The sequence below is a fragment of the Vigna angularis genome, chromosome 11 (genome assembly GCF_016808095.1).
Source record: "Vigna angularis cultivar LongXiaoDou No.4 chromosome 11, ASM1680809v1, whole genome shotgun sequence".
NCBI lineage: Eukaryota > Viridiplantae > Streptophyta > Magnoliopsida > Fabales > Fabaceae > Vigna > Vigna angularis.
Window position 1 is genome coordinate 16,016,194 of NC_068980.1, and position 16,740 is coordinate 16,032,933.

Here is a 16,740-nt window from a genome sequence, read left to right on the forward strand (position 1 = left end):
AGACATGCGAGTAACTTGTTCCTCGGTCAGAGTACCTATGTTTGTGACATCATTGCATGCATCGGCATGACTTCTTGTAATCCTTCTACTACTCTAGTTGATACCAAGCAAAAGCTCAATACATCCTTTAGCACACCATATGAGAATCACACTATGTACTAGAATCTTGTCGGCACCCTATAGTATATCACCTTCACTTACCCTAATATTTCATATGTTGTTCAACAAGTCTGTCTTTACATGCATGCCCTTTACACCGGGCACATACTAGCATTAAAACTCAATCTATAATATGTTCAAGGTACCTTATAGTATGATTTGCAACTCTATTTGTGATTGAGAAACTTATTTCTTATATTGAAGTTGATTAGGGTGGATGTCCTGACACCAAACGCTCCACATTTGGTTACCATATGTCTTTTGGTGACAACTTCATCTCTTGCCAATGTTGTTTCAGAATCTTGTTGGCCCTGTAATCTTCTCTTAAAGCTTCATTTTCCTCTCCCTTAGGTTACTTTGGTATATTGCGATAATGTTAGTGTCATTTATATATCCAATAATCCTATGCAATATCAACATACAAAACATATTGAGATAGATATTTATTTTGTTTGAGAAAAAGTAGCATACAAACAAGCACGAGTTCTTCGTATACTTTTTCATCACCAAATATCTTATATCTTCACCAAAGGCCTATTACCTTGGATTCTTTTGAAAATTTCCAGCCCCATCTAACATTTGTGCATCGATGGTTATGAAATATGAATTATTCTTATGTAATTAAGCCAATTGATTGTGTTATTAGGCTCAAAATTATCCTCCTATTAATTGATTTCTTACAATTAAGTCAATAGCTCCTATTAATTATGCTATGCATAAATTAGAGAGTTGAATGTAGTCATTTAACTTCACTATTTATACCCATTTCGAATGAATAAGAAGACACGCATAATATGTTCTTATAAATACATAATAAAGTGAGAAAAGAAATTATATAAGAAAACACGTGTTCAAACTATAATATACTACGTTCTTACAAATTCATAATAAAGAGAGAAAAGAAATTATACTTATATAAAACTCACGTATTGTCAAACCATTCATTATTATTAGATCATTTTTAAATTTCCTATATTAAATCATGTTTAAAATTTTATCAGTCTTGTAAATTAAAAAAAGAAATCATGTAAATTAAAAATATCATATTTGTAAAATTTTGAAAAAAAAATGGAACAAACAATCAAAATAATACATAATTATAATCAATGCTTAAATCAATATTACGTATACAATTATTGATAGAGTAATAGTTTATGAAGCTATATTGATTGATGGAATAAATAAAATTCTCAATTTATACTAAATTATTAATGATGTAATATTTAAGGTAAAATTTTATTCTTCTCTCTCGCACACATTGGTTCACAAGTGAAAGGATGGAAAGAACTTAAACTTCCAAGTTCAGCTGTCATTATAATATTCCAGAAAACAATATTACATTACAGATGACAAAAGGATGTAATGAAGAAAAGTTAATGAAAACAAAACTTTCTCTCTGACCGGGAAACTCTAGAATTTGAAATTCAAAGTCAGTTCAAGAATGCAAAAGGAAAATAATATCCATCACTTCACCTTTGAGTCTTGCTTATCCAATTAAGAATATGAGAACAATCTTCCCCCTTCACAAAATGCCTTCATAAGAAAACAACACTTAAATTAAATCGTATGTTGCAAGAAATATAGTTTAGCATAAGTTAATATTATACTTTGCTCAAAACAAATAAAGGTACCTATTTCTGGTGCGGTAAGACTTTAGATGTTTTTCTTCTCGGCGATTAGAAATATCTCTCGACATTTTTAAGTGTTCAGGCACAGGAAGACTTCCATTCCAGTCATGGTATGCGTCATTAATGAAACTGAGAATGGTTTCCTGGCATGAGTAGTTCATTTCAAGATAAAGCATACAAGAGAGAAATAAACAAAAGAACGGATTACCCAACAGTAAAACAAACATTTTCCATAAGGTTTAATGGAATACGAAAGTTAACAGCTGCTTCCAAGTTCCAACCCCCTAAAACTTGAAAAAGGTACTACTAGCAATTACATCTTCAATCTTAGGGAGACATAACTTTAGTAGTTTTCTATGAATTCAAAATTGATGAGAACACAAGTTTGTTGGCTTTAGAGTAGTGTTAATGTGAAATAAAAAGAGAAACATGTATTAACGAGGTAACACCCAGTGGCGAAAGATGCGATTGTTATACCAGAGGTTTAGAACCATCAAGCCACTGGTATATCTTTTCATTGCGAAACCATGTCAACTGCCTTTTTGCAAAATTCCTGTAGAAAGTATAAGAAATAACTTGTTAAATAACTGAATTACGCTGCTGCTCTGTAGCAACAAAACATGCAAGCATCTAAAGATCAAATAAATATGAAATCCAGTGGAAACAAAATACCAAACAACAGCAGAGGATAAACATTGTGGTGCATTGGCGAGATAGAACTAAGGTACTATAGGCTTTTTTCCTGATGAAATATTTCAACATACCAGCATGTATTATATGGGTGGGTATAAATGATGGTAATGATCTACTTGAACCACATCATAGTAATAGGCTAAGAATAGAAACACTTTCGACATAAACAAGATGTGAAAGCACAAGCCACCATCCTCGACATATGATAGATTGAAGCCGACCAAGGAAATCTTTATTAAAACAGTCAAGTGTACAGAATACTAATTAACAGCATACACCAGTTTTTGAAACAGGACAAGCAAGTAGAACATCAAAATAAGCAAACAAACAACTTGCTCAAAAATTGTTATCTGATTTAGATACTACAAAAGATTGAAAATTCATGAATCATAATTGGGTTTTGTTACTGAACTTATTTTAAGCTGAACACCTTTTTAGTTAATATCATGGGTACATGGTATAACATCCACTGAGCATGTTGCCGAACTTGACATTTAATTATACAAACCCCTAGTGCTCACTTTGGAATTAAAACATAAAAGAGATCATCCTGGGATAGGGATATATGTTCTACGCGATCAATTTAGCACCTTGTCACTACACTATACATGAAAACATTACCCTTGAATTCAATGGCAAGAGAAAACATAAGTCAAGCTCACATATTTATATCTTGCCTGTTTGAACTGGAGAATAACTTATCATAGTAGCACTTTTCTTTTCTTCTTTATATACATTTCGTTTTTTAGTATGTGAAGGCAGCCTAAAGTAATAGTGATACCATTTAAGAAAACAACAACTACAAAACCAACACTAACAGAAAAGCCCAAACAAAGTTTTGGAGAATTTTACCAATAGAGATTTGGAATGAACTAGCATGGAAAAATTCCTAGAAGAGGCAGCATTCAGAATTGAAGCAGTGCTTCCTCTTGCACATTTCACTTGTTGATCCAAGTAATCTCAAATGGTTATTAGACACAAGAAAGAGATAGAGGATCCTCGCATGGTCTTAAAAGTTCTCAAACACAATGAAAGAGCATGTTCTGTAGTCTGTATTCTAAATTTCTCATTTAATTAAATTTTATAACAAAGCTGTAATATTTTAACAGTAAAAACATTCAGTGAACAAAGATTTACTCAAACCAAAATCATTTAAAGGAAAAGAATTAATTTTTAATATATACAGAATATTTTAACTGAAAAGAAAAACAAAAGTACTATGCTACTTTTATCTTATAAAACAACAAAAATGCATTACCGTGATGCTTTTTGAAATTCAAACAAGAATTTGTAAAACTCTGCAGCAGAACTCTGACCCCCTTGCTCTCTGCATCTTTGTAAGTACTCCATGGCCTTAAATTGGTGAATCACGTATACAAAATGAATAAATTCATCACAACTATTTCAGTAGAAAATAAAATGATCAACATAATACACATGTTCTATGGGCCATCAACTACTTTACATCATTAATGCTTCATATAGTACTGTAATTTTATATTAAGCACGCCATTCAAAAGGCAAAAGTTGGAGTCATTTTCTACTTCAATTTCAACCAACACTGTTTTATTGTATAAAGAACTTCTTGAGGTACACAATATACAAATATATTTCATCATTTGAAATTTTAAGATTGTAACATTAAAATGTGATAGAGAAAATGTAAGATATACTTGTCTGTAACCAATTGCTTTAGTTGCAGAATTGGAGTTTGGATGAAGACCCGTATCAAGAAGCCACTGAGCCTCGGACAAAATCCCATCCCTTCCTGCAGTTGAAGAAAGCTAAGAGACTTGTTGCAATCAAATATTCATATATTATTGACAGAGAGCTTGCATGTATTGTTATAACAGCAAGGTATGCACTGTGCCCATGCATGCATACAGGTAGAGAAGAATGCTCTACAAAATGTAGGGGATTCATATACTAATTGAGTGTTTTCCTGTTCGGGGTATACCTAAAAGCATATCTTCACACCGATAATCAATTGATCTATAGAGGTCAAGTCTATGACTAGAAAGGAAAAAGCACATAAACTCATAGTCTAACTCTGATGAGCTGGTTTCTTCCATTCCATCACCGTAGGTGTTCATATCAGATGACTCAGAATCATCAACACTACATTCACCCTGTTCCCTGAAAGAATCATATGGTACCCGAAATGCAGAAGGAGGTGATCCACTAGACTGCCATTCGAAAGAAATATACATAAATGGTGAATTCATAAACATATTTCACACAATTCAGTAAACCATGGAAATCATGAATTTGACATATATATCCACAGAAACATACAGGCATGTACGTGATAAGTCGACTACAATGTAGTTCATTTAAAAGAGATAATCGCACAACAACCATTTTACTCCAAAAAAAATGGATATTTTCACTGTGGTTGGTATTCAATATCAGCACACATGTGCAGCATATGAAAGAGAGTTTTCTTCAATCTTCCGATAAGATTAGTAGCCAGGATAGAATTTAGAGTTGCATGAGACTATCCGTAACTTGGCAAGCATACCTTAGTAATCTCTAGGCTACGCCGTAGTCGATACCAATCATTCACTGCTAGAAATTGAGCCTTTGGGTCTCCTGCTTTTACCACCAACTGTACAGCTGTATCCCAGTCTTCATTCCTCTGTAGTTCAGCTAATTCTTGATTTACTTCAGATGTAATCACTGAAGAAGATTTAGGTACATCTGGCTTTCCATATATGAACCTTATATTTAAAAATTCAAACATAACTCAGGTATAGTGTCCCGCATTAGCACATCAACAGCTACATATAGAAAATAAACTCAATAACAATGAGATATAACATTGACAATCCATACAGTGAATGCCCATACCGCTTCCTCCATTTGACAGAAGTTTACAGATATATAATACAACCACTATGCAACAATTAGAGAATTCAATAAGGAGTAAAAAGTAGTTAACATCAACAAAATAGGTAATTGTAAAAGACATACCATCTTAAATACAATCCAGTGCCTCCAACAACTATGGGAACACGGCCATTGTCAAGAATACATCTTGTAGCTTGCCTTGCATCCTCAAAAAACTGCCCAACAGAATAGTCTGATAAATAATGATTAGTTTTAATTAGTCAAAATAGAAGTCCTTCAAAGTTTCAATAACAAAAATCAACATGAGCTATGCAGCACAAACACCTCCTGTATATGAAGTGTCACGAACACATTTTCAGACAAATCTCAATAGCTTCAATTAAAAATATATTGTCTTCTCAAACACTTGAGCCAACACCTCAGTATGAATGGAGACAAAAGTGTTTAGAAAAATCATATTTTAACTTTTAGAAAAGTCAATTTAAAATATTTAAAATATTTAAAACATTTCTCAACTTTTGTTTGTTAGAGTCATTATCATAGAAAAATTATAAAACTTAACATGCTGATTTGAAAAGTTTAATATACCTTTGTGGAAAGGTGTAATGCATCTCACTTTGGGACTTTTTTGTAAAGAGATTAAGTGCTGACATTGCAAAATAAATTAATGTATCCCAATAATCTCTTGTGAGGGTCATCACCATGGACGAAAGGTGAACATACTAGAATAAATAAATATTGTTTATTAATATAGATATTTTGTTACGCTCTAATGTTTCCCATATTTCATTTCATTTGTTATGTAGCATCTCAGTGTGCTATATTTTAGACATTAGCAGGAGTATTTGGTGTCCAGATCAAAGAACATGCTTCATAGAAGACACAGGAAAAATTATACTCAGTCCAACATAAAACACACCTTCAGATGGGAGCAGTATGTCAACCAGATGATGTGGCACCTCCTAACAAGAGAAGCAAACAAAACAAAAGTAAACGAACTAAAACAAAGGTTCCAAAAATGATTGTTCAAGCAAAGAAGAAATTCAAAAAGCTTATAACAATCTGGGTAAACCATGCGTTATGTCACAATCGCACACCTTTCTTTCATCTGGGGAAGGCTTTGCAGATCCAACATCAAGCCCCCGATATACCTGTGGTACAATACAAGCCAATTAAGCCACATGAATAAAGAAAGAGCATTATTTCATACATCATAAAACGAATTACGTATCACCTTCGACATAACTTTTAAAGTAATTATTCCAGAAATCAACATTCTTTAAAGGGAAAGACAATGTAAAGTTTACACCGAATTTATCCGAACTAAACTCAACAAAAACAACAAAACTCGTTCAATTGTTCAATTACAATACACATACATATTTCCAAACTCAAATAAATATCGTTTCCATCCATAGCATCTTCATGAAAAATCAATTTTGTCCCATAATCATAACTTCTCCTTTTACAAAATAATGTGCTGCAACAATTTAAATCAATAGTATTTCATCTCATGAAATTATAATAGTAGTAGTAATACTAATTCAGCAGCTAAACAAACTTATTATACATGATTTGCTGAATGTCAATTTCCATGGAGATTGCTAACTTTTGAACTTAAAATCCCCAAAACCCTACGAGCATCACTACCACCACCTCATACGCAGTGCAAAAACACGATTGAGGAAAATGGTTGTTTGTGTTCAAATATAATATTACCTGGACAGAGTCTGCACTGACGATTTCGCCGTTGAGGCTCTTAGCGAGTTCCAATGCGAGGCGGCTCTTGCCCGAACCGGTGGGTCCAGAAATGACAATAACCTTCTCTTTCTTCTTCCTTTGGGATGCAGTCACCAGAAACCGCCGCCGGAAAGTGAACGAGCGCTGCAATGGTGGGAATAGCGACCTCCCCGGAAAACGGAAGCAGGTGCGGAGAGTGCAGACTCCATTTTTAATCATGGTCGAAGTTGCAGTGGGAGTGAAGCGTGTCAAGTTCAAACCGAGGTATATTAAGACTGGATAACAGATATATTGTTTAGCTCATTGTTACTTTTAATTTACCCGAGTTTAGAGTTACAAATTCTAATTTACAAGGGAAAGTAGTAAAGAATTTTTTCAAAATAAATAATAATATTACTGATTATTTTATTCATATTTATGTTCGCATATTATTATTTAGAGTTTCTACTTGAAGTTCTTCTTTACAAAATTTTGAAGATAAAGTTGTGAAATTTTAATAAGTCTTATATGTGAAAATAGTTCATAAATATATATATATATATATATATAAATATATATATATATATATTAAAGTTTTTGTATCAATTAAAATTAGTTTTAGCATCATCTTTATTTTTTTATTTACTTTTAAAGTTTTCAAAATTTCTATAACATTTTTAATTACAAAATATAATCTTTTATAACTTTTCAATATTTAATATATGTCATTAATAATTTGTTAATAGAATCATTATAAATTTAAGAAATTTTTATAACAAAATTAAATATATATATATATATATATATATATATATATATATATATTTGTTAATTTACGTATTTTAGTTAGTATATTTTAATAAAGTATATCAGGTTTTAAGTTACAAAAGTATCTTCATTAAATAATTTTAAAATTTAATTTAAAATAAAAGATAATTATTTATTATCATGATTTTATAATTGTTGTCATATATTAATTATTTTTTTAAAATAAAAGAAAATAAAAAACATTTTAAGAATACTTTTAATTATAATAATTTTAGGAATATTTTTAATTATAATATTTTTAGAAATATATAATTTTTAAAATGAATGTAATTGCATAAAATAAAATCTACAATATTAATAAAAAGATATACACTTAATGATATTTAGTTATTGTTTTAAACGAAGTGCATTATACAAATGTTGATAGGAGAATAAATTTCTATTATATTATTTATGATTATTTCAACTAATTTTTAAACTCTTATGAATAATAATTTATTCAAAAGTATATAAATATCAACTTTGTTTTATTAGGAAGAAAATAGTATACAAATCTCACATTTTAACAAAATTATACATTAAATCATCTATTACAAGTTACATTAAATCATATATATTACAAGAATGCTATTGGTGAAAAATTATAATAAAAAATCTTATTTATTTTATGCAATACATTCATTTCTAAAAATTATATATTTCTAAAATATTATAATTAAAAATAATCCTAAAATCAGATGATAAATAATTACTTTTTTATTTTGAAAAACAACTAACACATCCAACATCTATAAAGTTATAAATGATAAATAACTATTTTTTATTTTTTTTATTTTAAATTAAATTTTAAAATTATTAAAATATTCTTGGATTTAAAGTATGTTTTCTTTAATGAAGATATTTTTGTAACCTAAAATTTGTTACACTTTGTTAAAATATACCAGCTAAAAAAAACCTTATATAAAATGATCATTTTAAAATAAAGTATATAATTACTTCTGATAGAGATTATGCTGTAAGTCATTTAATTTTTGTTTAAAAAAAAGTATATTCCTTTACATAAAGTCAGACTATACCTCCGAATACTTGGGAGTGCCTCTCCGGGAGTGCCTTGACATGCCTATTCTCAGCATTCTTATTTGGGTATTGCAGACCAATCTTCATATCATCTTAGTTTTACTCAACTTAAATATTCTTAATAGTGCTCTCCTAAAAGAGTCAAGCTTCTCAAGAAACTAAGACGCTAAAGATATATTACTGCCAACCGTTACATAGGTTTGTAAAGCAACGTCAATCATACATAAGTTAGACAGTCATAAGCCAATAGATCGAATCTAGCCATCAAAAATTGTGAACTTGAGATACACAACATGCAGGTTCATTAGGAAATAGGAGTAACAATTAAGAAAAATAAATTTTAATTCGTTGAGAAACATGGCATAAACTCTATGTTGTCTTGGCACAATTCTTCATTATCTACATAGGCTAGAAAAATCAACAGTGATCTCACGCTGTGTATGGGTTTCCACCAGGTGCTCCTCCCATATCCCTGCTTGGCACGTCTCTACTGGGAGCATTGTTTGACCATCCTGCATTCGGTTGAAAACCTCCTGTGTTCTGGTTGGGGGATACCCCTCCCATGTTACCAGTGTAGTTACTCTGAGGCGAACCACCTCCAGGACCATAGCCACCACCCATGTTAGGAGTAGGAGGAGGGTAACCACCTCCAGCATTGGGTGGAGCATATCCACCTGCATTTGGTGGGGCGTACCCACCGGCATTGTTAGGAGGATATCCACCTTGGTTGCTGGGAGGAGCATATCCACCTTGGTTGCTGGGAGGAGCATATCCTCCCTGGTTGCTGGGAGGTGCATATCCTCCCTGGTTGCTGGGAGGTGCATATCCTCCCTGGTTGCTGGGAGGTGCATATCCTCCCTGGTTGCTGGGAGGTGCATATCCCCCCTGGTTGCTGGGAGCTGCATATCCACCTGCATTGCTTGGTGGAGCACCACTATTTGGCATAGGAGGCCTACCCTGCATGTCTCTGTTCACAACATTCTCCCTCCTCCTCTCAAAGTTCCTTGACCTATCAGCATTGCGGGGCCTGTCGTTGCGCCTGTTTCTCTCATTTGCCCTGGCATTGTTTCTAACCCACTCTTCATGATACTTGGGATCATAAGGAACTGCTTGCCCATTAATAAAGGGCTCACCTGATCAGGGAAAGAGAAAAGTTTAGGGCACATAGTTATGCCATTTGTTGCTCCAAGGCAGAATTCACGTCCTAACCCAACATGAAACATCCTATCAATCATAACATAACATCCTAACTCACTACGAAATATTCTAACAATCATAACATGCCATACTATGCTCATGTTATCCAAAAACATTTATGTAAATAAAGGCACGGTCACAACAACCATACTTAAAACATCAAATACGCAAACAAATGCAGACAACAGAACAACAGAGCTTACCTCCATAATCCTTTTCCTTAACATTCAAATACGAATCAGGAAGCACCCACCGGACACCTTCCAATTCTGCAATACCAAAAAAAACCATGCATCAGAAATCCTAATCAGCATAAAATACAAACAAAATCCTGAAGGTTCAAAAACACAGATACCTTTAATCTTGTAAGAAAGCTCTTCCGATACAAGCGCCCCAAACGCAAAGTAATGCCTAGTGGAAACTGAATATATCTTCATCCTAGCTTCCTCTTCACTATAAAAACCAAAATCAAACACTCAAAATAATCAGCCCAGAAACACGAAACCAAGTACGATGTGCACATCTTCGACCTTGACAACTTCTACATAGCTCATTTATGTTCATCTTACCATTTCTTATAAAAATAAAGATTCATATTATCATAAAAACAGAAAACATTCTGGTAATTATAAAAATAAACAAATAAAAACTTAATCAAGTTATTTACCATACCCACAAATCAAACAGGTGCCTTTTCTCTGTTCCTATTATATTGGGACAATCCAACATAATACCAAAAATTGCACCGAGTGATAAAACACACGAAATATAGATAAAACATGAATAAAATTAAGAGCACAATCGAATTATGTTGTCGTTACCTTCCGATAACCTTGGCCAAGGTTTTGATGTAGCTATCGATGATTTCGTCGCGAGTGGGATCACCTTCAGGCTTCTCCATGACGACGAGCCAGTGTTCGAAGTCGCACCCATCGAGCAATATGGTTTCTTTCGGGGGGCGGTTGGACCAGTTAGGGTTGGGGTCGTTGAGGGAGGAGGTAGTGGCGCGGGTGGAGAGGGCGCGCAAGGATGGGGTAGAGGGGAGGAGGAGGCGGCAGAAAGAGGGATTGGCAGCGACGGAGATGCGACGGAGGAAGGAGAGGGCGGAGAGAGTGGGGGGCGGAGGGGAGGTGAAGGAGCGAGAGAGAAAGGGGGCTAGGGTTAGGGTTTTGGGAAAGACGCGAGAGAGGATCTGAGTAGCCATGGTTGAAGAGTTTCTATGGGTTTGAGAAGAAGATAGTGAAATGAAAGGGTTTAGGGTTTTCTCTGTTTGTTTCAGCCTTATAGAGGGATGGTTCTAGAATGTGTTGCACAACCAAACACCGTAAAATATCTTATCTCTATATTTATTTATTTTTCTTCATTTTCATTAGTTAATCTCTTACACTTCACCAATGAACATTCCATGAAGGTAATGATTGTGAAATTTGCTACTTTATTTAATTTATACCTCATAGTAAATATACACTTATCTAAGGCTTTGTTCTTTTTTTTATAGGGATTTGGGAGAGATGATTTTGGGAGATGATTTGAATAGATTTAAGTGGATATGAGGGTAATTTATTTGTTGTTTTTTGGAGTAGATTTATGAATAATTGAGAGTGGATTTGAAGTAAAGTTTGTGAGAATTAATATAGGATTTGATTGATATGACAGATTTTAAAAATTAGTTTAATTGGTATAAATTAAATATTACCAAAATGCCCCTAGTTATTAAAGTAATATAAAATGTTATTTATTAATGTTATATTTAATTGTAAAAATGTTTATAAAGAGAAAAAAAGTATAAATAATTTTTAATATTAATTTTTAAAAATTATAAAAATTATAATGTAGTAAAATGAATTTATTTTTAAATGTAGTATTTGTTTGTAATATAATTTACTACCAAGTAGTATAAATGTATTTATTACGGAAGTGAGATTGATTAATTTTAAACAAACAAATAATTAAACGAAGTTATAATATTACATGACCTAAAAAAAAGTGGCAACATTTAAACATACAAATATATTTGTAATAGTTCATGATGACGTTGCTTCAGTAAGGTATCGTTACAATGTATTGAAACAATATTGTATTGGCACCTATTAGACGTCTTGTATGGGATGGATGCGCAGATCAAAAGTCGAAGCATTGTTTGAATAAATTATGATCTTCGATGTTCATAGTCCGTAATAAGTTTTCAATTTCTTCTGTACTTGGATTAGATGATTGAATCCTAGCATTTACCAGAGATATTCGACGCTCCATGGCCTATGTATGTCGTTGAAGAGCAACACATAGTCTTCTTGATTGATTAATTTGTTTTTGCAGTTCATCAATGATTGGAGAGTCCATCTAATTTGCAAATCAGCAGGTTGACAATAAATAAAACTAGCAAACATGATGTGAAAGATAATAACATTGAAAAATAGGTAATGTAATATTTCAAACACATAAGTCAATTTAAGGAAAACAAAGTCATGTAATACATTATCGAAATAAAAATGAACTTAGTCATCTAAATGGTGAAGAATCAAGTTAACATTCTGATTAAGGTGAGCAAATTAGCGGTTCATGTCGAGGGAAATGTTTGCCAAGTTATCATATTAGGATTTGAAAGTCTTGTACCCTGATTAACCTGCATTTGTTCCATACCCTGCATTCTGTGTTGCAAGTTTTGTACCCCTTCCCACATTTGAGTCATTATATTAGGATTTGAAAGAGGTGGAGGAGGTTGCACAGGGTTGTCATGATGGTCTGGTTGCTCTTCTTCTTCATCATCACCGACATCGTGTTGTCAAACACCGTTGACATTAACAATATTCAACCTCTTCAAAGAATTAATTGAAAAATGATGTCAGGTCCCAATATGAGTGCTGGCATCGGCATCAACATGAACTCCACAATATTACATGATTTGTGTGATAAGGACACCGTATGATAGGGGTGTGTCACCGACCTTGCATTTAAGCATATGTTGCATGATGTGATGAGGCCAATTGATAGCTATATTATTTTTAAGCACCCATATCATAAACATATCTTCCTGCAATAACCTAGCAAAATTCCCAGGTCGTGGACTCAACATGTGCACAATAACATAATGCAGAAGTCTATCATTAATATTCAAACACCCAACTGTTTTAAGACGTTGACCATGCATTTCTGGTCTGACCATAGTAGCTAATGTCATCTCCCGATCATACAGAAACTCTTCTGGGATATTTGATAAAGACAACTTTTGACCCTCATACTTCATATTAGCAACATTTAGCCAATCAACAGGTTTCAATCTAATTCTTCTTTTGTTGACCTCGGTGACCAAATATCCATTTCCAGATATCTTTAGATTTGAATAAAAAACTTGGATTAAATCCGGATATAAGGGTCCTTGTAATGTCAGAAATTCGACGACTCCTTGAAATAGAAGATGATGTTGGAAAAATAACCCCGAACCGGCAAATGATTTGATGAGCTAAAAACATTTGTGAAACCATCCAGGCTGGTTGTCAACTTATCAAATTGAGAATCAATGACATCTAACATAGGTGCCTTCCTTTTTGGAACCTCGTGAGGATGAAGTTCCACCGGATGGGACGGAAGGCACAGATTGAGTCTGCCCTGGACTATATTCATCCACAGATGGAGGAGGTGATGGTGGAGTTGGGTCTCTATACCCCGTCCACTCAGGCTGTTCTGGAATGTACTCAATATTTTGATTCAAATCAACACTCACACGAGGCCCAACCCGCTGTCGACGTGCTTGACAAGCGGTCCGAACACCACTCCCAGTAGCTCGATCAGCCACCCATAACTCCACCATTAAATCGTAGTGTTTAATATTATTAACTCTCCACTTTGCCGCACTTGGCCTCGATTGAAACAACAAACATTACAAAGACAGTGGTTCATATTATGTATTATAAGGATCCACAAAATCTTAGTATTTATTATAAAATGCCTGAATCAGGTCCATCCAAACTTCGTCCTCAGCTTGAAATCTCATACTTACCGAGTTCCACGCAAATCCACTCAATCCAAAAAATAGGTCATGTACCTCATGCCATTTATCTTTCAAGACTTTCTGACAATTTTTAACATTATTTTTCGTAATTACGACATACCTAGAGCTATGAAGATGATCAACTATGTTACTATATGCTTGGGATGTCCAGCTTCCGTCAACCCTGTTACCGATTCGTGATTCCTTAATCATAGTTGTCCACTTCATGAACTCTCTAGTTGGACCAGAGGACTCAATGGTGGTTGCCTTACCTCTGTTCATTTTATACCTATTTCATAAACAAAATGGTAAGAAGTTAAGATTAAACATTCATATTACACTGGTTCTTGTCATTATAATAACATCAAATAGTCATACAACACAATAAAATACAATAACTAAGACTTTTGATAATCTTTCCACATATGATCTGCTATAGAATCCCTGATACTACTTCCAATCCTATGGTCCTCTTCTCTAAATTGAGATGATGAAACATTATGCTCTTCCATTTCATTCAACTCATTATCAACTTCATCAAGTAATGAGTCATCGTTATCCACGCCACGAAGGAAGTTGTGTAAGATACAACAAGCTAATATAATGTTTGTCATTGTCTCCAATCCATAGTGTGGTTCAGTGCCACTTCCAATGATAGGGAATCGTTTCTTCAACACACCAAAAGTTCTTTCAATAACATTTCTCAACGATGAATGTCGATGATTAAACAACTCGCGTGCATTTTGTGGTCCTCTACGTGTATATTCTTTAAGGTGATATCTTACGCCTCTATATGAAGTCAAAATTGTGCTTTTCAACATAAATCCAGCATCACCTAGGTAGTATTTTCCTACAATTTTGCACATATACAAGTAATTAGTCACTACTTCATAAAACAGTCAACATCGCAATGTAGACACTCACCTTGGGGGATAATCAACGAATCATCTCGATCAACAACATTTTTTAAAATTCTTGAATCAGATGCAGTGCCTTCCCACCCAGCAAGAACGTATGTTAATTTCATGTCAAAATCACACGCCGCAAACACATTTTGAGTTGGCCAATCTTTTCTTCCTCGAAATCTCGGAGCATCACATGTTAGCACCTTAAAACGAACATGAGTACCGTCTATGGCCCCTAAACAATCCTAAACATGCAAATAAGAAGTCATCATAAAACTCAAAATTTGTCACTAGTGCAAAAAGGACTTTAGACGTCTGTTATTTTGGGCTTTTAACGTCTGATCTCTGTCTGACGTCTATATGGGTGACGTTAAGGAGACGTCAAACCCTTTAAGTTAGATGTTTCTATAGACGTCGGACCTATATAGGTCCGACGTTTATATAGACGTCCAATCCATACATGTTAGACGTCTCTGAGGTTGCTCCTGACTCATGGTGATTCGAGTTTACAACTTTATATTTTAGTTAAAGAGAATGCATTGTACATTTTTTTATTGGATGGTTTTAAAAACGTAGTGGAGGGAATTAGAGGAGTACAAAACGCAAGAAATCGCCGCCATAGAACGCCGCCTAAAGACACGAGAATAACTGCACCAAAACCCAACAAAAACGCATTTTAATCGGTTCAAATGAAAGATAATGCATCAAAGAGTGATGTAATCGGAGTAAAATTAATTTAAAATGGTGCAAAAGTGAGAAAACGAACCTGAAAAGCATAACCCGTAGAGAGAAAACGCAACGAAGATGATGAATAATGAGTGTGCGTAACGACTGTCTCGCGTTCAAGGTGTTTTAATACCAAAATTTAGACGTCGATTCCCCCAATTAACAGACATCTAAAGTGCTTTAGAAGTCGGAGTGGCGAGATCAGACGTCTAAACGGAGTCAAAAAGTGACTTTTTAAATTTCTGGATTTAGGATTTAGACGTCGGTTCCCCCAATTAACAGACGTCTAAAGTGCTTCAGAAGTCGGAGTGGCGGGATCAGACGTCTAAATGGAGTCAAAAAGTGACTTTTTAAATTTCTGGGTTTAGGGTTTAGACGTCGATTCCCCAATTAACAGACGTCTAAAGTGCTTCAGAAGTCGGTTCCCTCCATAACAGACGTCTAAATAGAATAAAAAATTATTTTTCTTTAACTTTTTCGTTTAGTTTTGGCGTCTATTCGGGGGAGCTGATGTATATGAGTATTTAGACATCAGACCCTTCCATAACCGACGTCTGAATAGTTGTTTTATTTACGAAAAATGCCACCGGTCATTTTTTACATTGGATATTCGAGGGTAAAACGTCTAAAGGGTGACGTTAAAGGTATTTTTTCCACTAGTGTGTTATCATCCTTTGATCAAAGAACATCTAGAAATATGTTCAAATGAATACCTTAAAGTACGGGTAAAATTGATTGTTGTTCAAGACATATGGATGAACCTCATTTCCTGAGGGTTGAATTAGAAATTCAGATTCCAAAGTTAAGATAGCATCCAAGACATTGTGAAAGTGTTTGCTAACCGTCGAACCAGATCGATGAAAGAAAAATGTGACACTTCGATTCTTAACATTATGGCCAATTATATGAAGAAATTGAGCAACTTGTTGGTCCACTATGGACCGAATGGCGTCCTTAACTAACCTAGTTGATCTTTCTGTCTGACAAAGATTAATAAATGCCTCTGGACCCATCCTAATAATGTCGCGGC

At 33.9% G+C, this 16,740-nt stretch overlaps 2 protein-coding genes across 6 annotated transcripts; both read right to left on the reverse strand.

The window, feature by feature from the left end:
- Nucleotides 1-1,447: 1,447 nt before the first annotated feature.
- Nucleotides 1,448-7,349, reverse strand: LOC108334089 (tRNA dimethylallyltransferase 9). 5 transcript variants are annotated; one of them, XM_052871097.1, is made up of 11 exons: nt 7,050-7,346; nt 6,428-6,481; nt 6,250-6,292; nt 5,454-5,562; nt 5,002-5,200; nt 4,530-4,666; nt 4,154-4,244; nt 3,739-3,833; nt 2,265-2,340; nt 1,791-1,930; nt 1,448-1,692 (listed from the first exon to the last, which is right to left on the reverse strand). In XM_052871097.1, exons 1-11 carry the CDS (start codon nt 7,287-7,289, stop codon nt 1,629-1,631), a joined length of 1,248 nt encoding a protein of 415 aa, XP_052727057.1. In that variant the 5' UTR covers nt 7,290-7,346; the 3' UTR covers nt 1,448-1,628. The 5 variants fall into 5 exon arrangements, 3 of the variants coding, with proteins under 3 accessions (XP_052727057.1, XP_052727056.1, XP_052727058.1); XM_052871096.1 differs by having other exon boundaries at nt 4,154-4,248; nt 4,438-4,666; XR_008246209.1 differs by lacking the exon at nt 1,448-1,692 and having other exon boundaries at nt 4,438-4,666; nt 7,050-7,348.
- A 1,740-nt stretch (nt 7,350-9,089) lies between these two features.
- LOC108334090 (multiple organellar RNA editing factor 8, chloroplastic/mitochondrial-like) lies at nt 9,090-11,376 on the reverse strand. Its single transcript, XM_052870650.1, has 4 exons — nt 10,913-11,376; nt 10,447-10,544; nt 10,295-10,360; nt 9,090-10,027 (listed from the first exon to the last, which is right to left on the reverse strand). The coding sequence occupies exons 1-4, from the start codon at nt 11,293-11,295 to the stop codon at nt 9,324-9,326; spliced, it is 1,251 nt and encodes a 416-aa protein (XP_052726610.1). The 5' UTR covers nt 11,296-11,376; the 3' UTR covers nt 9,090-9,323.
- Between the last annotated feature and the right edge of the window lie 5,364 nt (nt 11,377-16,740).

What these genes read in the sequence shown, in the direction of transcription:
- LOC108334090 (XM_052870650.1), bottom strand. Translation starts at nt 11,295, where the DNA reads ATGGCTACTCAGATCCTCTCTCGCGTCTTTCCCAAAACCCTAACCCTA. An exon ending in GCTTTCTTACAAGATTAAAG is followed by an intron (nt 10,361 to 10,446) that starts GTATCTGTGTTT and finishes TTGGTATTGCAG; the next exon opens with AATTGGAAGGTGTCCGGTGG. An exon ending in TAAGGAAAAGGATTATGGAG is followed by an intron (nt 10,028 to 10,294) that starts GTAAGCTCTGTT and finishes TTCCCTGATCAG; the next exon opens with GTGAGCCCTTTATTAATGGG.
- LOC108334089 (XM_052871096.1), bottom strand. Translation starts at nt 7,289, where the DNA reads ATGATTAAAAATGGAGTCTGCACTCTCCGCACCTGCTTCCGTTTTCCG. An exon ending in GTGTGAAGATATGCTTTTAG is followed by an intron (nt 4,249 to 4,437) that starts GTATACCCCGAA and finishes CTTCAACTGCAG; the next exon opens with GAAGGGATGGGATTTTGTCC. An exon ending in AAGCAATTGGTTACAGACAA is followed by an intron (nt 3,834 to 4,153) that starts GTATATCTTACA and finishes CACCAATTTAAG; the next exon opens with GCCATGGAGTACTTACAAAG.